This window comes from Furipterus horrens, unplaced genomic scaffold, assembly GCF_987537825.1.
Source record: "Furipterus horrens unplaced genomic scaffold, mFurHor1.1.pri manual_scaffold_17, whole genome shotgun sequence".
In the NCBI taxonomy this organism is placed as follows: domain Eukaryota; kingdom Metazoa; phylum Chordata; class Mammalia; order Chiroptera; family Furipteridae; genus Furipterus; species Furipterus horrens.
In genome coordinates this window covers 23,337,464-23,362,227 of record NW_028327187.1, presented here as the reverse complement: position 1 = coordinate 23,362,227, position 24,764 = coordinate 23,337,464, and the positions used below count along the sequence as shown (strand labels likewise).

Below are 24,764 nucleotides of genomic sequence, written 5' to 3'. Positions count from 1 at the left end.
AGTCTGGCTTCATGAATCGTTTAGGTGCCTGCTTTACCTGTGTGAGTTATAAACAAAATCACTTTTTTCTGATTATGATAATCTCAGCATTTACAGAGGGCTTGTTATATGCCAGGGGCGCCAATACACACTTGCATCATGTCATTTCTTCCGCACAATAAACCCGTTAGTTACTATTTTTATCCCCATTTTAAAGAGAAAACAAAATTAAGGTACTGAGATTAAAATTATTCGCCCAAGGATTGAAATCCAGGCCGATTGACTCCACTATGAGCTTCTCAGTCTCTCCTGGCAGTAAAATGAGAGGACGGAGGACCTCAAAGGGATGCCACGAGAGTACAATGAAATAATGGATGTGAAAAGGCCTCAGTGAACAAGTGCAAGGGATAAGGCCTACCAACATAAATCACTGTTGAAAATTGGTTACCCAGCGCCCCAATCCAACGGTTTCTGGTCCCAACCCCGCTTCTTCTCCGCCCAACCCACAGCTATAGCTTCAAATCTTTCTGTCTCGTTCGATCCTGCCCGCAAACACTTGGCTGGGAGACTGACCGGAGAATAGAAGGTACACGCGCGGGCAGGAGGCGGGGCCTGTCGCCCCGATCCAAAGTGGGGGCGGCATTTGCACAGGCGCCCTGACTCCCCGGCTTCAGCTGTCCCTTTTCTGGAGCCAATCAGGACCCGCGGCGCGTTCGGGCGTATTAACGCCCTGTGAGTCGTTGCGTGAGAGGGGGGGCGACGTAAGGGCGCTCCGAGAGCCCGTCTCCTCGAATGAAAGGAAACAACCTCCGGCGACAGAACCCCGCTCTTAGGCGCTGCCGGAGAACCGAGACCGACTTCTTTTTCTTTCGCCTCATTGGCGCTTCTTTGCTGCCGTTTGCCTCCGGGCCCCGCTGGTGAGTCCCCACAGTACCCTGCCCCCCCCCCCCCATTCTGTGTCTGGCGGGAGAAGACAAGGAGGATGGCGGTGGCCAGGCCGCCGCCCCTGCCCGTTGTTAAGGGGGACTCTTGGTGGTCTCGCTTTATTGTCGGGGACCCCAGAAGCGCCACTCATTGAAGGCGCTTGGCTAAGATGCTGTTGAGAAAAGTGCTTTAGAGGAGCTAAGGGAGAGGTTAGACTTAAGCCTAGACTTCGGGGGAGGGGGCGCAACATTTAGGGAGGAAAAATTACTGGGAATTTTTAGTCTTTGCCATTGCTTGGTACGTATTTGGGAAGGAAGGAGACTCCCACTTTCGGAAGAGTAAGAGAAAGAAGAATTGTTAGGATGGCAAGAGTGTTAGCCTTGTAGAAAGAGGAAAAGCTCCGGGGTCGGGGGACGTAGCGGTGAAAGAGATATGAAACGAAGACTTAGAGGGCGAACTCCTAGGGAGGAGGGTTAAAGAAAGTGGTAGGATGATGTTTTCTGGATTCGGGAGGATTGGAAAAGGACAATTAGGGGACCCTGACTTTACAACCGAAAGGAACCTGCTAAAGTGCTTTAGAGGAAGATAGTTTTGCGAGTTGATCTAGCGCTAGATTAGAGGGAGATCTTGGAGTCTAGTGTGTATTGAATAAATAACGGAGAGGATCCGGTACGTTATGTGTACTATCCTTTATTATATGGACGAAGAGCACGGCATTCTTTTGAAATTTGTTCGTTTCGATATTCTGCGTGGAAGTTGAAAAATCCTTTAGTAATTGAAAAAGCTCTTCCTTTTCATTAGCTTACGGACTTAATATCACGTCTTATTCATACAGATCAAATTCTTTCTCTACCCTTTGGTTTGAAACAACTGGAAAATTCCTTCAGTTTCCTTTTGAATAACCGCAAAAAGCAGTGCGAAGCATGTAATATCGTGCAACCAAATTCAGGTGCCCTTCCGGTTCATCTCTTATTCGTTTATTTCTCTCCACTGTAACTTTCCTGACATAAATACTGCTTCTTTGGAGATCACATTTATGTATTTTGATATGTATATTTCAACTTGCTTCCGTGTGGAATTGTTTAATCTTCCGGAACTGCAGTTTTTGTTTTGTTTTGTTTTGTTTTTCTGTGAAAATGGTCTTTCACATACTAGGCATTGAATGAGCTTTCGAGTTGGCTCTTGAATGCACTGCTTGATGTTTCAGGTTATTTCTACCTTGGTGCCTCACAGCATCTTGAAAAATCAGAAACGCATTAATTGTTTCAGCTTAATTTATCAGGCTTTTATATTTTTCAGACATTTAAATTGTTTTTCACCGCTGTTACCTTTCTTTATTTCTGATTTATAACATTATCTATAATGCTATGTTTCTTTTGTGCAAAAGGTTTCATTATTGAGTGAAATCATCAAACTTTGATCTTTGCCTGCCCTGAAAAACCTTTTAGACTAAAATTAAAATGCCATATAGCTGCGTGGATTATTATGAACCCCTTAGTATTGATCCTGGAATGCTCTTATTCTCCTTAACTAGAGACCACAAATATGACAGCATTAGATAAAAATCTGTATTTTGATGATAAAGACAGTTTTGCTAGGACTCATTGTTTCCATGATGTTCTCCACTTCATGTTTTACAAGGAGGCTGCAAAAAAAATTAGCAAGATGGGCACAGATGCATTATTTGAATTTTAGTGGAAAAATCCATTTAGTCATTGCACATTGGGGAAAGTTTTTAATTGGTTTTGTGCACTTTTGTGTGTTTCTGTTCACTTTACAAATTATATTTAAATGAATTACAGAAAAATACACTAAATATCTTTGAATGCAAAATAGAGTGTACCTTTTTTTCTCTTTTAGATTCTGGTGTCTTTGATAGCTAGAAAAGCAGGTTCTCAAAATTAGGATGAACAATTTACCTGTTTATAAATTGAGAGGCATAATTCAATATGGATAAAATTCAGGGGGTACCATTTTCATAATTAATTTCAAGAATAAAAAGTGATTTTCTTCTTTAGGAATTTTATTTATTTTAAGCTGATTTTATAGAAATTACACATTAAAGATGTCTGTACAGATAAGCTGCATGATGTGCCATCCTTTCAACTGGCCAAGGATGACCGGGAGAAATGCTGAATATGGTACAGTTGTTTTGTAGTGCCTGCTGTTGCATAGTAGTAAAGAAAGCTAATTTAGAACACAAATGACAAATTTTGGTGCTATTTATGAATTTTGGTGTTTTGCATAGTTAATTCTAAAGATTTTTGGCAGCTGTATTCTTGATAAAGTAACTAAACACATATTTGCCTGAGCAAATGCAAACACACTTCCCCTTTTGTTTCTTTTGTTTCTCTGTTATATCCTTTTTTTCTTTAATCCTAAAAGTATTTGCTGCCTGTTTTCAATCAGTTTCAGGGTTTATAACCAGTGATATGAATACAGTATCATCCAGTGCCATTTGGAAGACTGAAATATTTAAAATTGTAGATAGCATTCAAAGTTTGTTAAAGCCATCAGCGCAGAGACTGTCAGGACCTTTGAAGTTTTGTTTGAAAGAAAAATTTAGATATAAATTGATAAGAAATGTTTCTTGTGGCTTCACTTTAAATTTTGATTAAGTATCTACATTTTTATATTGCCAAGTGCTGAATGGTTTGTAGGTACTACCTTGCTGGCATCCAGCTGCTACTGTTCTTGGTGAACAAGTGCATCTCAAAAATCTCCAATGTAGTGTTAATGAGTCTTTTCTTTTTTTCAATATAGTATTATGAAAATGTTAAAATGTGTAGAAAAATTGAAAAAAATTGTAAATTGTAAGACAGAAGTTTGGGATTTTATTTATTGTGATTTATTTTGTGGCCACCTGGATTCTGAACTGCTTAGTTCTGTTGATTTGGAAAAACTACGTAAATCAAGTAACTGATTTCACATTTGTTTAGATACTTCTGAAGAATCCATGTTGAGCTCAATAATCTAAATCTGAAACCATGTTAGAGCTTTCCTTCCCTTTTTTGTTTGGCTATCCTACCTATAATCATAGTTTGAATGAATTTAAGACTCATTCAGAAATATTTTCCTACCTTTATACAATATTACTAATTTAAGTATGAAAGTGACTGTATTGAGAACACTACTGTTAGTTTGTAATTCTAATAAGACTTTTGGAGTAAAATGAGTCAGATAATACAGTTGTTCTTATAAATAATTGGTTCCTAAAGTTTGTTTTTGAATAGTGTTATAACCCTAATTTTTTCTTTACTTGAAAACAGAATAAAGCGGCAAAAATTAATTGATTAAAGGCACATATGTAATTTTTTTAACTTGAAAATAATTCAGATTTAAAAATAAGTGTTTCAAAGTCATAGTTAAGTAAATTTATTTCTCTTTTTTTTTGGTTTATCAACATGTAAACTTTAAAGAGTTGTGCAATTATAAAATTCTGTTCATTCTGGGTATTGTGTAGTTCTTTTAGTAGTTTTTTATCTTAGATAAATAATTCTTAGTTTCCTTGAAGGGGCACCTAGCTAAACATGGACAATATTTTGCATTAATTATGTCAGCAGATGATTAATTTAATATCACACTTTTTTTTTTTACTTACACATGCAGAAATAGTTCTAATTACTTCACATACTCCCTAATTTGGGAGCAGTTTGATTTTTCTCAATCACTTCCTTAAATTATATATAAATACATATTTTTAAATTATGGAGGCATCTAAAGTTTTAATATTGACTTGTCTACACTAAAAAGCCACTTAACGTGCACATATTAAAACTTAACTCAGATATTAAACAACTCACATGACTATGTGTAAGCTGATTTTAAATGAAATTAACCATTTTGTTGCCTTTCTTATTCTCTGTAGCATTTCTTGAGGCTTATAAAGTGGCATTCTAAAGGTAATTTAAAAATCATGTCAAGCTCAATTGAACAGAAAAAAGGTCCTACAAGACAGCGCAAATGTGGCTTTTGTAAGTCAAATAGAGACAAGGAATGTGGACAGTTACTAATATCTGAAAACCAGAAGGTGGCAGCACACCATAAGTGCATGGTAAGTATACCCACCCCAACTGAGATACCTGAAACCATAAGAATCTTAATGAAAAAAAGAAAAACTCAGTTAAACTTTTAAGAAATGATTTTTCACTGATACTATGCCATTTTACAAGAATATTTAAATTTAACATCTTATTCACTGTTTCACTGTAATTTCTTTATATATGAACCTTAATTTTTTTAAATGTAATTTATAGCTCTTTTCATCTGCTTTGGTATCATCACACTCTGATAATGAAAGTCTTGGTGGATTTTCTATTGAAGATGTCCAAAAGGAAATTAAAAGAGGCACAAAGCTGGTAAGTTGATATTTCTGCCTCTTGAGAATAAAATTTATTTTAAGCTCATCAAGGACAAAATTGCTTATTTTAGAGTGCATTACCTTATTCACTGAATGTAATTTTAAATTGTAAACTTTTTTTCACCCCAAATCAGCAAATTCCAAGGCTGGGTTTAACTTACTTACCAATCAACAAAACAACAACAACAAAACAGGAGTAATCACTTGAAACTATATAATGTTATTAACCAGTGTCACCCCAATAAATTTAATTAAAAATAGCAAATGCAGAAAAGAAGTGAATCAGCCTTGGCCAGGTAGCTGAATTGGTTAGAGCATCATCCCTATATGCCAAGGTTGTGGGTTCGATCCCCAGTCAGGGCACATACAATGAATGTATAAATAAGTGGAACAACAAATCTTTCCCTCTCTCAATTAAATAAAAATTTAAAAAGAGTGAATCAATATTTCTATTATTCAAATCTTTTTCTTTCCAAAAAGAATTAAAATCTTCTTGGAGGCTAGGTTGACTTAGAAAACAAGCAATTTGCTTAATCTGAAGTCTTCATTTAAGTATATTTTCACATTAAAGTAGTTGTCATTACAAATGAAGATGACAGTACCCTTTCAAGATGAAAATGTTAGCAGTGGCTGAACAAAGTATTGTACTGTGGTTCAGGTATATAGCACAGCATTTATGACTTCAGATAATTTTAGGCCAGTTCTATAGTTTTTCTGAAGCTATGCCAGAGTAATGTTCCTATAGCTGTCTTCACTACCAGTAACCACATTGAGAAGATACTATGCTGCTCGATTAGAAAAGTAATGTCATCTCACTTGATATTTATGATACATTATGGTTTACATTGAAATAGTTTTTTCATTTGGTTATTTTTCTCCTTTGAGTTCCTTATTGAAATTACATCTGTAAATGTACCTCCAGTAGCTTCACTATGAAGTGTTATGTTATTTTAAAGATGGGTTTAACAGAACGTGTATCTGTGTTCTTAAGCACTGACTAGTCTCATTTCACAAAGAATCTGATGGGAAGAGTGGGCTATCATTTTGATGATCAGGAATAATCTATTTTGAAAAGTACTCAGTCTTCTAGTATTAGAAAACAGTATGAAGAAGCTCAAGGATAACATTTGAGATTTGCCTTAAGGGTAAATAGTCTCAAATGCTAAAATCAGTATTGGCACAAATAGGAATTTAGAAGTCAGACTGTTTTTGTTGTAATGAAACCTTATAACTGAAAATGTTTATCTTCCCCACCCCCAAAACTGTAGATAGCAATAGAATGCTCCATTTTTAATGTGATTTTTATTTGTTTAAATGTGGCTTTAGATTTCATGTTACTGTGGCTTGCTGACTTGAGAACCAGAACAGCATGTTTTTATTTCCTCATCCTTAAAACCAAATTCAGATATAACGAAATAATACTATTTACTTGAAAGTGGTTGTACTGTAAGCCTTATCACCCCATTATTTTTCCCTTGGCATTATGAATATGCCTAGAAAATACTTCTACATCCTGGCTTGTTAGAAGTTTTGTCACTTGACATGCTGCTCCAGTCAGAACAGGAGCAGTTTTGGTCCCTAATGTTACAATATTATTAACAAATGGAGTGCCTAATTTTGCATGAGATAGAAGCATACATCTGGCAGTACTGATAAATTCAATGGAGACTTAATCTGTTTGGATTATGTGTGAAGAAAGCATTAGAACTTTGTACTTTGTACAGGTTTTGCTATTACAAGATTTTTTATTAATTTCAAAATTTTTATATTTATTTTTAGAAGGAGGGGAAGGGAGTGAGAAAAAAATAAACATTGATGTTTGAGAGATACGTTGATTGGTTGCCTCTCACACACCACCAACTGGGCACCTGGCCTGCAACCCAGGTGTGTGCCCTGACTGGGAATCTTAACACTGACCCTTGGGTTTGCAGGCCAGCACTCAATCCACTGAGCCACACCAGCCAGGGCTGATTAATTTTTAGTGGTATAATGTAGGGAGTTGATTTTTTCCCCTCTAGTGTAGTGAGTTATACGTAACAACTTGTCCCTTGATCTAGGGAATGAAACAATAATAGAAGTGAAGACTGCAAACCATAGTTAACAGATTTGGATTTGAATCCCAGCTTTGTCGCTTACTAGCTTGGTGATCCTGAGCAAGTTATCTACTTCTCTATGCCATATTTTCATCACCTGCCAAAAGGACATAATGACAGTACTTGCCTCACAGGAATATTGTGAGGATTTAAAGAAAGACTATACAAGACTGAGCATGGTATCTGGCATGTAGTTAGGACTTGATAAACAGTAACCACCGTTGTAGGTGTGACTTGTAAATAATAAGATCTTGTTAATGTTATTGTAGGCTAATGAAAAGCATTCTGGGGTGGAAATTCATGGAGCCTGTTTTTTGAATAACTTTGCCACTGACACATTATATAACATTAGACAAGTGATTAATTTATTTGTCTTTTCACCAGTGATAAACAGATAATGCTGTATCATTGTTTACTAAACAGTGGTGTTGTGTGACTAAAAAGTGCTATAAAATAGACAAATGGTTACCTTAGGAAAGGTATTTTGAAGTCATATTGAGGATGTGGGCATTTGGTTTTGAAGAATAGTGATAAAAGGAGAGAACTCTTGAGCCTGAGTATATAATTTTGCTCCTTTTCCTTCTCCCAAAAGGTTAGAATTTAAATAAATTACATAGCGGATAGGACTACAGTAGCATCTATATGTTTAACATTGAAATAATTTTGAAATCTCCTTTTAGCCTTTAGTTTTGCTCCTTCTATTATGTCATTTTTATATGAAATACTATCAAGTAACCAAAATATCAGATTTTAGTTTTCTTTTTTACTTTTTCCTATGTAGAATTGTCTAAGTAATAAAGGGCCACAAATCAAATAGGAAGGAAGAGAAAAGTGAGGAGCTTCAGGTAGGTAGATAAACTACATAAAAACTAGATAATCAGCTTCCCTGATTGAGTTTTTAAAGCATTTTATCTTGTGAGCCTGTTTGCCCTGGCTCCTGTTTATCTAGATTTCTAGGTGAAAAGCAGGTCATGAATACCTATTGAAAATAATCAAAAACAGGAGTTCTAATCCCTGGTGCTTTCAAGACAGGTTCTAGTCTGTACCTGGTGTTGCCTCCAGAGATTCTCACTTGCCCCAAAGAAAAGCATAGAGAGAAGAGGCTGGGGCTTGAGGTAAAAAGTTATAGGTAGCCAGATGGGTCAGTCTTGAGAGGATGGGAGGTTGCAGCAGAGCAGGGCGGGTACAGGTGTGTGGTTTCTATGTTCTTGCTGCCATAGGCAATTTTCCAAGGTTTTCATGTCAGCCACAAGTATCAGAGGAGGAAAAGCCACTTCAAATGAACATATTCATCTCTCTTTACGTCACTTTTAAGTATATAGTACCAACATGGACCAGGAAAAATTTGCTTTAGTACTAAGGTTTTTATAATTGAGACACTGTTTTTGCAGTTAAGACAGATTTTATATATATATGTGTGTGTGTGTGTGTGTGTGTGTGTGTACATATACACACATATATATGTATTTTTTCAGAATGGTTTCCAGTTCCTCTTAAAGCCATATGGAGACACCACATCTGCACCAATTACTCTTATTCTCCAAACATCTAGCCATGAAATGCAAATTTCCAAGTAAAATTATGAGTTATTGCTATTTTCATTTTATTTAAGGAGACACTTGAAAGGAGTATATTTGAAGAAATACTCTTTCTGGATGAAGTTTGTGGTGAGATCATTGAAGAGTATCTATATCCGATAGTTACTGTTCTAATTGGTACCTGTGTCAAGTATATCACAGACTCCAAGGACCAAGGAGCTCAAAAGGCCATTTTGTTTACCTTCCTTATCCTTAGGCAAGACTACATACAAGCCATCCAACATTAAGACTTTTGTCTCTCTTGTTCTTAAATATATCAAGAAATTGTGATTCTACCCCAAGCAATCTGAAATAGGACCAGTATTACATAACCCAAGTCAGAGTTGAGAAATTATTCTTCTGTATAACTCGAGTATCTTGCTTAATTTATTTTATTTTTTTAAAGATTTATTTATTTATCTATTTATTTATCTTTAGAGAGAGGAGAAGGGGGGCAGAAAGAGAGGGAGAGAAACATCAATGTGTGGTTGTCTCTTGCACGCCCACAACTGGAGACCTGGCCTGCAACCCAGGCATGTGCCCTGACTGGGAATCAAACAAACAAGCTTTTGGTTTGCAGGCTGGCTCTCAATCCAGTGAGCCACACCAGCCAGGGCTCTTGCTTAATTTAAAGCCATTTATTCTAGATCTGTCCTTTTCCATTCAAGGAAGTGTTCGGATTTATCTTATTGAAAAATTCTTAATATATCTCATGTCTATCCTCAGGTCACTCCTAAACTTTCCCCCTTTACAAACTAAATTCTACTCATTTGTATTAAGAAATCCTCTGAATATTTTCCTGCTTTTTTCAATAATAGAAATAGCTAACGTTTCGTCGGCAGCCGTCCGTCTCGAGAGACGATGGTGTAGCTTCTTAAGAGTCTATCTGCACCGCCGAGGATGGCTGTGCAGTCCGACTCGGGAGTGACACGGTATCTGTCTCCTCCCGTGTTGAATCGACATCTTGCGATGACGCTGGAGTGTCCTCTCCAGTGAAGCTGAAGCTACAGAGCCTGGGCAGGGTGATATGGAGGGTCTGCTGTTGCCCATGCAGCAGGCCCCCCCTCTCTTCGCAGCTGAAGGGTCCAAGGGAAAGACGGAGTCAATACAGCTTGGCTTCAGGTGCGCCGCAGGAGTTGCCGGTGTTGACTACAACGTCAAACCGCCTTAGGGACTCCGGCTCCGGATTTTCTGTCGGGGTTTACTCCCTTAGCCTTTCCCCTGAAGAGGTATGCCGCAAGGCAGCGGAGGTTTTTTGGAGTCAGAGTTTTCCTTCTCTGATGTGCCCTGACTGGAAGATCGAACCAGCGACACTTAGCTCGCAGGCCGACGCTCAATCCACTGAGCCAAACCAGCCAGGGGTTAACTAACGTTTATTGAACACTTAATATGTGTTAGCGACTAGGATAGTACTTTAAATACATGATCCTATTTAATCTCATAATCATATGATAAGATAGGAAGGTATTCATTCTCAATTTACAGATGAGGAAACTGAGGTTCAGAGAATTTGAATCCAGAGCAAGTTAACCGAAAAGTCAGAGTTCTTAATTATTAGACTGCCTTTTAAGCTACCTAACCAAAAATCACATTTAAAAATGTCATGATTAGAGCTTAATAGTTTTCTAATAAAGATGGACATAGTACCCCATTTAGGATATAATCATACTTCTATTATATTCTGTTACTAGCATTATCTAGCTTTTTTAGGGCAAAAATCCTGTATACATACTAAATAAGAATGTTATGATTCTCTGTTAGCCTCAAGATATTTTTGTAGTCTCTGAAAATAAAAAGATCAATTACATAGTCTTTGTCGTTTACCCAGTACCAATGAAGTACTTGGCACTCCAGAGAAAAAGGATGTCTGGTCTTGAGAGTTTAAGTTGTAGATATTGGGCATGCCATGAGTCTGCATATATGACAATTTATAGTATACACTTATTAAATTCTTCTGTGGGTGAAGAGTCTTTCCTAGTTAGGTAATTATGACTGCTTCCTGGAGAGAAGGTAAGGTTTAAAATAAAGGATGAGTACAGGAAACAGATTAGCTTTACTAGAATGGGTCATTGAGAGTGCATTAGAATTGAGTAATGTAGGATGATTGCAGGATCTTTAAACATTAAACAGGAATTTTAGCTTGAATAGGAGGGGATGGGGAAGGGCAATGCATGATTTTTCAGGAGATAAGTGATATATACAGTAGTCACTGTGGAGAATGAAATATAATGGCAGCATATTTGTCTGGAATACATAGTTGTCCTGCAGGCATCTTAAATTCAACCTGTCTAGACCAATATTCAGTATCTCCCTGCCCTAAAACCTGATTCACTTTCTAAATCCTTTACCTTCAGCACTTTCTCTTTCCACATCAGCCACTTGATTTCTGGGATGTCTCTGTCTTACTTTCTTTTTTAATGGTATCCTATACCCATTCTTCTTCCCATCCTTTCAACATCCTGCTGGTAATTATTTGCTCTCTCCTTTTAAAACCTAGTGTCACTGTCTGACTCAAAACCTTTACTAATTTCTTACTGCATACACAATAATATCCAATAATATCCAGAGGCCTCAGCCTGCTTTCAGAAGTCATAGCTTTTTAAAAAAAGATTTTATTTATTTATTTTTAGAGAGAGGGAAGGGAGAGAGAAAGAGAGGGATAGAAATATCGATTGATTTGTCTGTTGTATGCGCTCCCTGGCCAGGGGCCGAACCTGCAACCCAGGCATGTGCCCTGAGTAGGAATCGAACCAGTGACCTTTTACTTTGCGGGACAGTGCCCAACTAACTCAGCCACACTGGTTGGGGCTCAGAAGTCATATCTTAACTCACCTTTCCATTCCTTATCTCATTCCCTCTCCTCTCAGTTTCCCACTCATCCTCTACTTGTCTGTACTGCTGCATGTGTACTGATTTTACTCACCTGCTAGCTGTCTTTCAGTTGTATCTGTTCTTGATTCCTGCCCAGTCTCCACCTCTGCCATAGCGTTTAACACATTATACATTATATTTGTTAATTGTATGCAAGCCTCACTTCCCCACTCTATTGTGAATTCTAGGAGAGTGGAGACTGTATTCTGTGTGCCCAGTATAGGATTAAGTAGGGATAATGCATGGAAAACACTTAGCACAGTGCTTGATGTCTCAGGTGTTCAGCAGTATTCTAATAAAGTGGACACTCATTAGTTGTTGGTTGAATTTGAAAGAGAAGAGCTTCAATTGGGTAATAGTAGGAAACCTTAATGAACTAAATTGACCAGGGGAGTAGTGGGATAGCCTAAAATTCCTGTTTTGGTTAATCAGTGTTTTAGTGTTGTTTGCAGCTCCAGCAGTTTGAAAGGGAAGGAGAAAAATCTCGAGGGGAAAATCAGGTGGGTCGTTTGTTCAGGATGGTGGAGAACTGTGTATGCCTCAAAGAGGAGGGTTTTTGTTTCTTCACCTTTCACTCATCCAGTATGATGTTATTTTTGTGTTTACATAGACATATATATTTGTCAAGGCCTCCATCTAGAGTCTGAAATTCACCTACCTGTCCATTTATCAGATACTTAATTGACCATCTACTTTGTACCAAGTACAAATGGAAATACTTTGGGTGCAACTATGAATAAATATAATTTAGCTTTAGAGGTATCTAAAGAATGCCACAGAAGGGCTGGGAAAGAGGGCCATAATTAAATCTACCTGAGAAGGCAGAAGGCTTCATAGAAAGTTACATTTGAAATGTGCTCCACTGAGAAAGTGGTGCTATAGAAGTCAAAGGGGGAAGAGTTTCAAGGAGAAGGAAGTGTTTTAAGGAGGAGGAAGTGGTTAAAGTATTAAGTATTAAATGCCAGTGCTATTTAAAGTAGAATGTGTGGCTCATTTAGCATTCAGTAAGGACAAAATGGAGCACCCACAGTGTACAGAATGCTAGCAGTGCTAACAGCATACAATGGAGCAGAAAATATCTGGTGACTAGTAGTGCTACTCATCCAACAGTGGTACTTAACAAGCTAGGAAGTCAGAAAGGGGGGATAGAGAATTACAGACAGGTATCTTTTGAAAAATGTTCCCAAGTAATTTTTTTTATAATTTATTTATTTGTTTGTTTATTTTATTTTTAGAGAGAGGGGAAAGGAGAAAGGGAAAGAAACATCACTGTGTGGTTGCCTTTCACTTGTGCCCCCAACTGGGGACGTGACATGCAACCTAGTGATGTGCCCTGACTGGGAATTGAACCAGTGACACTTGGCTCGCAGGCCAACACTCAATCCGCTGAGCCACAGCAGCCAGGGCTTCCAAGTAATTTTTAATGAATACTCTTGATCATGGACCATTGCCTTCGGACAAGGGTTGGAAAACTTTGTGTAAAGGACCATATAACCCTGACTGGTGTGGCTCTGTGGATTGAGTGCTGGCCTCTGAACCAATGGGTTGCCGGTTCAGTTCCCAGTCAGGGCGCATGCCTGGGTTGCAGGCTGGGACCCCAATTGGGGGGCAAGCGAGAGGCAACCGATCAATGTATATACATTTTGCTCATTGATGTTTCTCTCTCTCTTTCTTCTTCCCTTCCCCTCTCTCTAAAAATACATAAACAAAATCTTTAAAAAGTATTTAAGGTTTTGTCAGCCACGTGGTCTCAGTCGTAGCCACAGACAATACACACACACAAAAAGCGTGGCTGTGGCCCTGGCTGTTGTGGCTCAGTGGATTGATCGTCGACCTGCGAGCCAAGTGTCGCTGGTTCGATTCCCAGTCAGGGCGCATGACTAGGTTGCACGCCAGGTCCCCAGTTGGTGCAAGTGGGAGGCAACCACACAGTGATGTTTTCCTCCCTCTCCTTCTCCATTCTTCTCTCTCTAAAAATAAAATAAACAAACAAATAAATTATTTTTAAAAATATATCTTTAAAAAAAAAGCATGGCTGTATTCCAATAAACTGTTTATAAAAACAAGTGGTAAGCTGGACTGGGCTTTCAGGACTCCACCTTGGGGTATTTTTTGGGGAAAGCGGATTAGTTGTCTTCCAGAAGATGGCTCTATTGTCATCTGTGTAACTAAGTGTATATGAATCATGAATGTATTCATATAAATGTAATTTTTTAAAAAACTCTGATTATGACATGCAGGTTAATGTTAATATGTGCAGATATTTTACATCATTGATATTAAAATGAACTTTGTTTTACTTTGGAGGGATTCATGAGAAAGGCTGTAAGGCCAAAAACAAACTTCAGGTCTAATGATGGAGAAAATTAGGTCTTTGACTGTTACTGAATAGTTAATTTTTTAAAAAATTCAAATATTTTTTCTTTGCCTTCATTTAATACTTTTTTGTAATTGGGAATGCTGTCCATTTATCTCATTATATAATTAATCTCTCATTTGTTCATGTTAATGGAAGAGAACTCAAATCAATAATAAAAATAATCTGTGTCTGGTTTTCAGGGGTTTCTCAGTACTAACTCAGGCATTGTTGTGTATTTGGTGTTCTTCACAGATAAAATATAGCAACAGCATGACAGTTTAGAGTACTCAGCTTGAAAGACCTACTCCTGAGAAGAGCCTAAACCTAATGATCTGAGCTCAGAAAAAGTCTGTCTGAACCTTTCAGATGAAAAAAGAAACTTCCAAAGGTCCAATAAGAGAATTTATACTCCTCATCAATGATAATTTATAAATTTGGATGGAGTTGGGATATGTGGTATTCAGAGCGAGGTCAGGAGACTAGGTTAAGTAAGAACTTGGTAGGCTTATTTCATTACCTTCCAATTTCCAAAACACTTCTGAAATGATGTCAAAAAACAGGTAATTTTTAGTGGCCCTGTTTTTTTAGAAGCACTTGAAATTTAAGGTCCTAATATATCTGGTTTGTCCTTTTCAATGGCTTGATAGTTTTCAGATTTTACTTTTGCATTCTAGCTTTCCATTTAGACTTAATTATTATATTTTATAGACTTTTTTATATCACTAAAGTGATAAACCAGAAATGGTTATAAGATCATGTTCCACTCTCATGTGAAATGGTATTTAAAATTTTTTAAAACAAATACATGGGACAGTTGTCAGTTAACCAGATAATGCATAGCTCACTGTTTTATGTGGTGGGTATCTGAGTTATTACTATAAATAAAGAAATAAACCTGGAGTTAAGAGCATTTTTGGGGGCAGCTTTAAAAAATTGCCCTAGCTGCACTGTCCTGATTTTATTAAAAACAAACACCAGTGTAAAGTTAACTGCTCTCACTTTTTGTCTCATCTTCTGTGAAAATATCTCAGGTACCCTTTTCCCAACTCCAAGTACTTTGACATTTTTTCTTTGCCTTCCGACTCAAGAAACTTCTTTGAACATGTGTACCCATTTTCTTGGACCAGGTATCTTGAAAGTAGTATAACTACTTGGCTGTAAGAACTTTATACACTGTGGTCAGCTACTGATGTGTATAGTAAATACACAGCAATTAAGCTGGGCAAAGCTAAGTCTTAGAAAGCCCTCTCTCCCTTTGCTCTCTCTAGCCATAGGATTTCAGCTTTTCCCCAAGAGCCTTCTCTTTTTCCCTATCCTAGAAGTTGTCAATCCAGTTTTAGTTTTACCTTATATCTATCTGCAGTCTTAGTTGATCTTTCCTTGAGATTCCCCCACAGCTACTGAGAAAGCAGTATTTTTTCCTTTTATTTCTTAAGACTTCTTCCTTTTGCAAACTGAATCTCAGTCCTGGCCTAGTTCAGTTGACTGAGGAGCAGGTATGTCCCAGCCTCTGGGCTCCTGTGGGACTTAAGCTTAAGTCATGGTCCTTTCAGTTCCTATTGTCTCCTCTCATGTGTGACTTAGTTCCTCTTTCATCCATGGGTCAGCTCCTTGAGACTCTGTTTATGTGTCACAACTTAACTTCATGTAGCTTCACAGAAAACAACAGTGGTTACCAGGAATGGGGTGGTAGTGGGGCAGAGGAGATGTTGGTTAAGGACTACAAAGTTGCAGTTATGTAGGATGAATAACTCTAGAGGTCTGATATAGTGAATGATGAGTATAGCTAATAATACTATCATTCTATCCTGGAAATTTTCTGAGAGATTTCTGGTGCTCTCAACACATGTACCAAAAATGGTAACTCTAAATAAATGGATATATTAATTAGCTTGACTATACTAATCATTTCACTATGTATAAGTATATTAAAACATCATGATGTATACCTTAAGTGTATATAATTCTATTTAAAAATTAAAGATAGTATAGCTTGTAACCATACTTATAAAGATAACATGCAAATGTCTGAAATAGGATAGGGCCTATTCCACTCTCCCCATTTTGGAAGAGGCAATTGATTATTGAGGTTTAGTAGGTCTACCTAAATAGCAAACTGAATGGAAGAGTAAAAGTAAAAGAAAAATTATGAACAAATAAATTTTACCTCTATTTAAGTCAAGAACTTGAAATCAGGATACAAGCAAGGTAAACCAAGAATTGGTGTACCTATGTTAGGAACAGGAAATTAGCCCTCAATAGAATATTTGATATGTGGGACAGACCTTTTCTCAGGGGGGAAAGGGTCCACCATTGTTCTTGAAAAACATATTCTTGTCAGGTTAACTTTCATTTTGCCACATTTTAGAGAGCCATGGGTAAAGTGCAAGCATGACGTTAAAGGGCAGCTGACAGTCATTCTGCTGAAGGCCCAGTAGGGACTGTGTAAGAGGAACACTAAATAACATTACTCAGGTCCCACCAACTGCTGCCTTGCTGTGGTGTGGGTCCCATCTTCCTGTTATTCCACTTCTTTTCAAGAGAAGTCCTTTGTTTCATTTTTTTTAATTAAAAAAATGTATTGATTGATTTCAGAGATATAGAGAAACATTGATCTGTTCCACCCATTTATACATTTATTGGTTGATTCTTGTATGTGCCCTGAGTGTGGATCAAACCCTCAATCTTGGTGTATTGGGACAATACTCTAACCAACTGAGCTACCTGGCCAGGGCTCCTTTGTTTTATTTTCCATAACAGTTCACCTATTTGGTTTCCAAAATTCTTTAAGTTTTCTTTTTATCTCTTCCTTATTCTTGACCTTGTTTATTAGCAGAGCTAATCTTTTCTCCAAGATATTCTTGCCTCTACTCATTTTGTGCCCCTTCAATTGGATTTTTCTTCTCCATTTCAACTTTCCAAATCCTAGATCAGACTGTTTAAATACTTGTAGACATACATAAGGATATTTATGTTAAATCTGCATGTATCATAAACATGAATGAGAAAAATATGCCTTAGGATAATAAAATCTTCAATAACAGTAAGCTTAAAGTCAATTATTTTGTAAGGCACAATGGCATTCATTCAAAAAAATTAGTCTAGAAGCAATTGGTGAATGGAATCTGTATATTTATAAAGATAATCAACCATACATGGGAGTGAATTGGTAAGTGCCAAAATGAATACTATTTCTTAAGTCCTATTGGAGTTTGGGGAAAAATTATTTCAGGGGTTGGAATATAGCATAGTAAAACTTAAAGATAACAGTTATGTTCCTGCTTTGTATTCAGGGGTACACAAGCTGATTTAAATTTAAATTTTTATTTATTTATTTATTTTTAGAGCAAGGGGAAGGGAGGGAGAGAAACATCAATATGTGAGAGAAACATATTGGCTCTCACGTGTCCCCAACTGGGGACCTGGCCCCCAACAGAGGCATATGCCCAGACTGGGAATTGAACCTTTGGTTCACAGGCTGGCACTCAATCCACTGAGCCACGCCAGGCAGAGCTAAATTTTATATTTAGTTTTATTATGGATAGTTTTTGCTATTTTGTTAGTACCTTGCCAGAATTTCATATACAAGAAGGTATATCTGCTTGTATATGAATGTTGCATAAAAAAGATCCTGTGAATTCTAATTGAGAAAAATTCCTGCTTCTAACCTTGAAAACAGTTTTCACACTCTGAAACAGTTTTTATGGTATGTCTCCTTTTCTTCCTTGAGAGAAATTGACAAAGGTGAGAATCTTTTTCTCAGTTAAAAAAAAAAAAGAAAAAGAAAAGGATCTGCCGTAAGTTGCTGCATTTAACTGGTTATGCTTTGTCAGATTAGAATTTATAACCAGCCTAAACACATTTTGATATATTTTAGAGATTTGGTTTCCTTCTCATTTTCAATAAACTGAAAAGCATTTGCTAGGGTATCCCCAATGTTCTTAAACAATTTTTTGTATATACAAGTATTTTTGTCCATTGTAGAAAAATCAGAAAACATAGGAAATTATGAAGAAAACCAACCATCCCACAGTAACCACTCAGCATTTTGCTACATTTACTTCCACCTATTTTCAAAGAATATATGTTATAATTGGGATCATAATTCACATAGTTTTGTATCCTGCTTCATTTTTCACTTAACATTACATGTAATCTGTTTCCCATACCATTAAAATTTCTTTAAAAAGAATGGCTATGGCATATTTCAACACATGGGTGTACTATAATTTATTTCAACATTTTTCAGTTGTTTCCCATAAGTGGTTTTACATTTCAGCCTATTCTAAATAATTCTAAAGTGAACATTACTGTATATAAAGTGTTTGAGTCTGATTTTTCAGACTAGATTTATAGAATTAAAATTACTGATCAGGGGAGATAAACTTTTTAAAAGCTCTTCAATAATTAAGGCAAGTTACTATGCAGAGAGCGTGGACCAATTTCTAGCAGCATTTGAGAGTGCCCATCTCTATATGTTTACCAGTGTTGAGAATTTTCCCCAGTACAGTATTTTTAGTAGTACCTCTCCTTTTATTTTGCTTGCTAATTGAATGTAATAATTTTTTTCAAAACATACTTAATGCAAACACATTTGAGATGTAATTTTAAGACTAACTACTTGCAGTAGAGTTTTTAATGAAGTGGGGTAATGTTCAGTTTATAAGTTAAAAACCAGGTTGCAAAATGGTACACACAGAATTACATGAAAAATATTTTCACATAAGCATCGTAGCACTGTAAGGGTATCTCTGCTTGGTGAGTATGAGTGATTTTTAAATTTGTGTTCTTTTGTGTTTTCCAAAATTTCTATAATAAGTCTATGCATTTTGATTAGAAATGTAATTTACTAAAGTAATACAATAGAACCTCATAATTAAGCTGCAGTACAAATGTCCCACCTTCTCAAGAATTTATAAGCCACCTAAAAGTATTTAACAGCTTTCCTGCCTGGTAATTTGGAATAGTATTTCTTTTTACAGTAATACTTTGAAGTTTCTATATTTATTTAAGGAAGTGGACTATTTCACTACTATTACTAATGGACACTGGCCCTCATGTTTTCTTGGAAGTATTGAGAATGTTTCTGTTTCTGCCATATATGTGACTATTTTTTGAATGATAGCTTGAATAAGAGGTTGAGTGTTTGACTTGCTTAAAGAAATATAAGAAATTTTATTAGTTTATATTAGCTTCTTGGTACAACAAAATTGCTTAGGGGCAAAGTAATCCAAAATTAGGATGATAAATGTTCTTTATCTTAAAACTAATAAAGAGTAATAAGAACAGTTTAGAATGAGGTATCTAGCAATCTAAAGACAAATGAGCAGTTTTTAAGATTTACCTTATTGTGAGTTTATTTTGGCATGGCATTTATGGCTTAGGAGATAGCCTCCTTAAAAGTGGATGAGTGCCGACCTGCTATCCAAAGGGTCACAGGTTCGATTCCCAGTGAGGGCACATGCTTGGGTTGTTGGCCAGGTCCTCAGCTGGGGGCGTGTGAGAGGCAACCACACATTGATGTTTCTCTCCCTCTCTTTCTCCCTCCCCTCCCCGCTATGTAAAAATAAAGAAATAAAATATTTTAACTTAAAAAAAGTCCACTCAGCACAGTATATATACTGTGATATTTTAATCACTAACAATCATTGTTATGTAATTGTTGTTACTTTTTTAAAAGAATTTTTCTAAATTTAGATCATGAGCTAGTTAAACTATGAATTATTCAATAAAATCATAAGGAAAGGTATATTAAAATGTGTTGAGTCTGTTCTTTTATCTGTCTGAATTCATAATGCAAGAGGTAAGTAACAAATTAAATTAAACAGATGCATGTATTTTCACAATCAACTTGACATCACAAAATATTTTTAGAGCTTGGGGTATTTAGAAATCTACCTAATTCACCCTGGCTGGTGTGGCTCACTGGGTTGAGTGCCGGCCTGCGAACTGAAAGGTCAACAGTTTTATTCCCATTCAGGGCACATGCCTGGGTTGTGGGCCAGGTCTCCAGTTAGGGGTGTGCGAGAAGCAATCGATCAATGTATATCTCAAACATCGATGTTTCTTTCCCTTTCTCCCTCCCCTTCCCCTTTCTCTAAAAAATATATTTTTTAAATTTTTAAAGATTTTATTTATTTTTAGAGAGAAGGGGAGAGAAACATCAATGTGTGGTTGCCTCACATGACCCCTACTGGGGACCTGGCCTGCGACCCAGGCATGTGCCCTGACTGGGAATCGAACCGTTGACCCTTTGGTTCACAGGCCGGCACTCAATCCACAGAGCCACACCAGCCAGGGCAAAATCTGCCTAATTCTTTTATCCTCTTTCCTTCACTCTCTTAAAATTGATTTTACCAGGTTTCCAAGTAGTATGTGAGTTATTTTCCCCCAAAGATTCTCATTGATTATGTGGAAATCTGAAGGAAAAATGTTTTCTGGTATGAGGTGTTTTCCCCAATTACACATTTCTAGGAAGATCTGAATTGTGAAAGGGTCTAAGTTCTTCCATATATCTTCCACCCTTGATTTGCAACATTTCAAATTTTCTCTTGATCGCAGTGAAACAACAGACATTAGTAATATTCTATTAATGTTGTTATTGTTTAACATGGGAAAAAATGTCCCCAGAGGAATTTTATTTGAATTACTTCTTGGCAAGAACACAAGAAAAATAACATTAGTTACAAAACTTTTCAATAACCAGTTTGTTTTCCTTGACAGAGAGTGATATGCCTCTAATCTGATATCACTGCCTTAACAAAACCACACTCTAATAATATTATTTTATTGTTTTTCTGTAGATGTGTTCTTTGTGCCATTGTCCTGGAGCAACAATTGGTTGTGATGTGAAAACATGTCACAGGACGTACCACTACCACTGTGCATTGCATGATAAAGCTCAAATACGAGAGAAACCTTCACAAGGAATTTACATGTAATTATTCAACTTCTATTTAAGTTTTTTTTAACAGTCATACTTTCTTTATACTTTTGTGAATTTTTTTCCCAGTTCATCATCATCGTAAAGGGTGTTTTTGGTAAAGAATTTAATGCTTAGAGAAATGGAACAGGAACTTCAATAATAAAGTTTTTGGAATCCAGTTTGTGATGATGGTGAAGGGTACTGCACATTTTCTTAATTTCAAAAATGGGTTTAATTTGTTTACTTGGCACTCTTTCATTTCTTCATTTTTTAATAGGGTTTATTGCCGGAAACACAAGAAAACAGCACATAACTCTGAAGGTACGTCATTTAGCCAATTTTCAAATTCAAGAGGAAATTTGAGTGAATTATATTAATTTTTACCATAAGATATATTTCAATATTGAATACATTTTAAAGAATTAAGAAAAGCATTAGGATAAACTAATATATAATAGTGAAAAAGTTCTGAATTTTTAAGAAAATGTTTAAGTTTTTTCTTGTGAAGAGTTAATTAAGAATCTTTATCTTTAGGAAGAAATGATGCTAATGGTTAGGGATTTCTGTGTTAATGCATGTGTGTTAGTAGATTATAAAGTTAATAATTGGCCTACTGTCTGATATAGAAATGTGAACTGGGGATAGTAGTACATTTTGTGGTCACCAGGCTTTCTGTTAATTTTTTATTCACATTATAGTACTTTAAAAAAAAATACAGACATGTTCATAAAGTAATCAGTTTTAAAATTTAAACCTAAAATTATTTTATAGTTTGTTTTCACTAAAATTTGTACAAAACTACATTAATCATGTTTATATATAGTTAGCCAAGTTGTACTTGGTCTTTAAAAGGTATGGGAAAGTTCTCGAATTGAATTCTCACTTGTTTTAAATCTTTTCAAACAGGTCGTTTTAATACTTTTACTAGCAATATAAAAAGGCTTAGATTTAACCTGAGATTGTTCTGTTCTTTCATATAGAGTAACGATCCTAGAATGCGTTGTTTAGAATTAGAATGGTGAAAGCCTATTGTTTTAGAAAGTTTTCTTTTTGTAAAGACCTAATTATCAGTGTTACTGTATTAAAATTTTGGCTCTTTCTGATCTCTTAGATCTTGACTTTATAATACAAAATAGTATTGGTTCCACTTTGGACTTCAAATTCATTCAAATACTTTTAAAGTGTTGGTTAAAAATACTTGTTCAGCAAAAACTTGTTTTTAAGATAAATGGACTGGATAGATAATAAGAACAGATTCTTTTTGAAGTGCTAAAGTGCAACTGACAAACCTTTATAGTGTTTTCCTTCGGTTTTCTTCCTTAGTTAACCTAGACTTATATTGATGAACTTACTGTGAAAGGTTAAGTGTAGGCTTTTCCACCTTCCATTACTTCAGATTTTAACAGTGTATTTACTTGATTCTCTTTAAGATTGTAATGGCTGTATATGGCAAGCCAAACATTCAGACTTATGGCCTCACAATACAAGTATACGAGCATACTGAGGCAGGATATTTGAGGATGGCAAGGATGATTAATTTAGACATCTCCCCTTTTATTCTCTAGATTTCTGAAGCTGATAGTACCATCTAGTGGTAGAGAAAAGTCACTGCAGACTACATAAAGTAGAATGATTTTGACCACATTTTGCTTTGAGAAACTTATTGATGAGAAAGATCTAAATTGATACTTTCCTTTCTTTTTAAAGATTTTACTCATTTATTTTTTAGAGAGAGGGGAGGGGAGAAAGAGAGGCAGAGAAACGTTGATTGGTTGTCTCTCACACATCCCCAAATGGGGACCTGGCCCGCAACCCAGGCATGTGCCCTAATTAGGGATCCGACCGGTGACCCTTTAGTCTGCAGGATGATGCCTAACCCACTGAGCTACACCAGTCAGGGCTAAATTGATACTTTTCAAGATGACTTTTCTTTTCATGTGGGATTACTACAATTAAATTTATGATACAATTGATTTGAATGTCAAGTTCTGAGTTCTGTGTATGCTTTCTAGCATATGGGAGCCTCTTGTATTATTGATAATATATGTAGTGTATTTACAGTAATATTGGAGAACTTGAAACATAATTTTACAATTTAAAAGTATTGCAGCGTTCATATTTATTGAATTTTGACTTTTATCATATTCATCTACCTGTAATTTATTTATTGTTGAATTGATTTTATTTATTTGACATTTGTTAGAAGCAGAACTTCCAATTATTTCATTGTTCTAATAGGAAACATGTGTTCTACTTTATTATTGTAATTTATGATGGAAGTTTACAGGATTGTATTTTAAGGGCTGTCTTTGTTTGAAAATTGTATTGCACTAGTCTGTACAACAAAGAAGAATTGATACCTGTGGCATTTTCTTTATCATTTGCCACCTGTGGCTTAATAGCTACTTTGCTAATACTTAAAATGATAAGTATTCTATAACACAGTAGGTCATGTTAGTTTGACAGAACATGAACTGAGTTTTGAAATATCAAATTAGAGAATCTCTTTACTGCCTCCATAGTTTTGACTTTTCCAGAATGTCATATAGTTAGAATCGTACAATATATAGCCTTTTCAGGTTGAATTCTTTCACTTAGTTGACCTTTTTGAGAGTAGGTGGTTAGTTGATATATAGTTATGAGAAAAGATCCTATATGCAAGAAGAGATTGAAGGTACAGGAAGGAGGATTCATTGCACAAGAGGAACAATTGCCCTGTAATAGGAGATAAGGAAGAGGATGGGGGTTCCTATCTATTCTATTTCTCTGTGAAGGAGGATGTGGGAGGGGTGTTAGGATTGGAGGTTGGAAGAGAGCAGGTTTGAAAGAATAGTTGTAAAGACTGGGAAAGAAAGTTTGCTTAGAGAAATGTAAGTTTTCTGCACTGTTGAGGGACAAGTTGAGGTTGGTAGCCATGAATTTATGAAGTGGTACTTTCAGTCCGATTGTGTGACTTTCCTCTAGCAATTCAGGATCCTGGCTAGTTGGTTAATTCAGAATTGGTATTTTGGCAAGTGGGCTCAACAAAGAAGTAAAGGGGTAAGGGAACTTAAGATATTTGCAGGAGACAAAGGGGTGTGAAGACAGGAAAAGAAAAATGGAAAGGAATTATACTGGGGGTCCCTATAAAATTGAAGGACAATGAGAATGAAAGTACTTGGAAAAGCGATCATTTGTGGTCCCAAAGTGTGATATAGTTATTTCAGAGGTAGAACTGTTTTAGGTGATTATAAAATGTGACTATAGGGATTGGTAGTTGATGGACGTTATTGAAGATCAAGGAACTCACTAGCTAGGTGTTGCTTCGGTTGTCCATGTGGACAATTGAAACCACCCAGGATGGTGGCAGGGGTTGAAATGGATAAAAGGGGCTGTGAGTTATGTGCTGAACAAAGTCTAATTGGTGAGGTAGAATGATTGGGAGTTGGTAATTGTTAGCCACAAGAAGGGAAAGAAGATAGCATAGCCTGTGGGCCGGAAGAATTGACATCATTTGGGAGTTTGTTAGAAATGCCTAAACTCCAACTCTACCTCTGACCTACTAAGTAGGAATTGCCATTTTAACAAGATCCCAAGTGGTTTGTATTCACATTAAAGTTTGCGAATGAGTGGTTTTGCTGAATGACAAGGACTTCAATGATACAGGGCTTTTTACAAAGGGATAGAGAACTAATGA

The 24,764-nt window shown here is 36.3% G+C and overlaps 1 protein-coding gene across 3 annotated transcripts in view; it reads left to right on the top strand.

Moving 5' to 3' along the window:
* The first annotated feature begins 742 nt into the window (after positions 1-742).
* The window catches only part of PHF6 (PHD finger protein 6), a 53,798-nt gene continuing 29,776 nt past the window's right edge, over positions 743-24,764 (top strand). For all 3 annotated transcript variants that reach the window (XM_090264267.1, XM_090264266.1, XM_090264265.1), the window contains exons 1-5: positions 743-896; positions 4,772-4,957; positions 5,160-5,261; positions 20,967-21,100; positions 21,366-21,409. In XM_090264267.1, the coding sequence (XP_090120393.1) occupies positions 4,820-4,957; positions 5,160-5,261; positions 20,967-21,100; positions 21,366-21,409 (418 nt within the window). In that variant the 5' untranslated portion in view covers positions 743-896; positions 4,772-4,819. The remainder of the gene's footprint in view (positions 897-4,771; positions 4,958-5,159; positions 5,262-20,966; positions 21,101-21,365; positions 21,410-24,764) is intronic.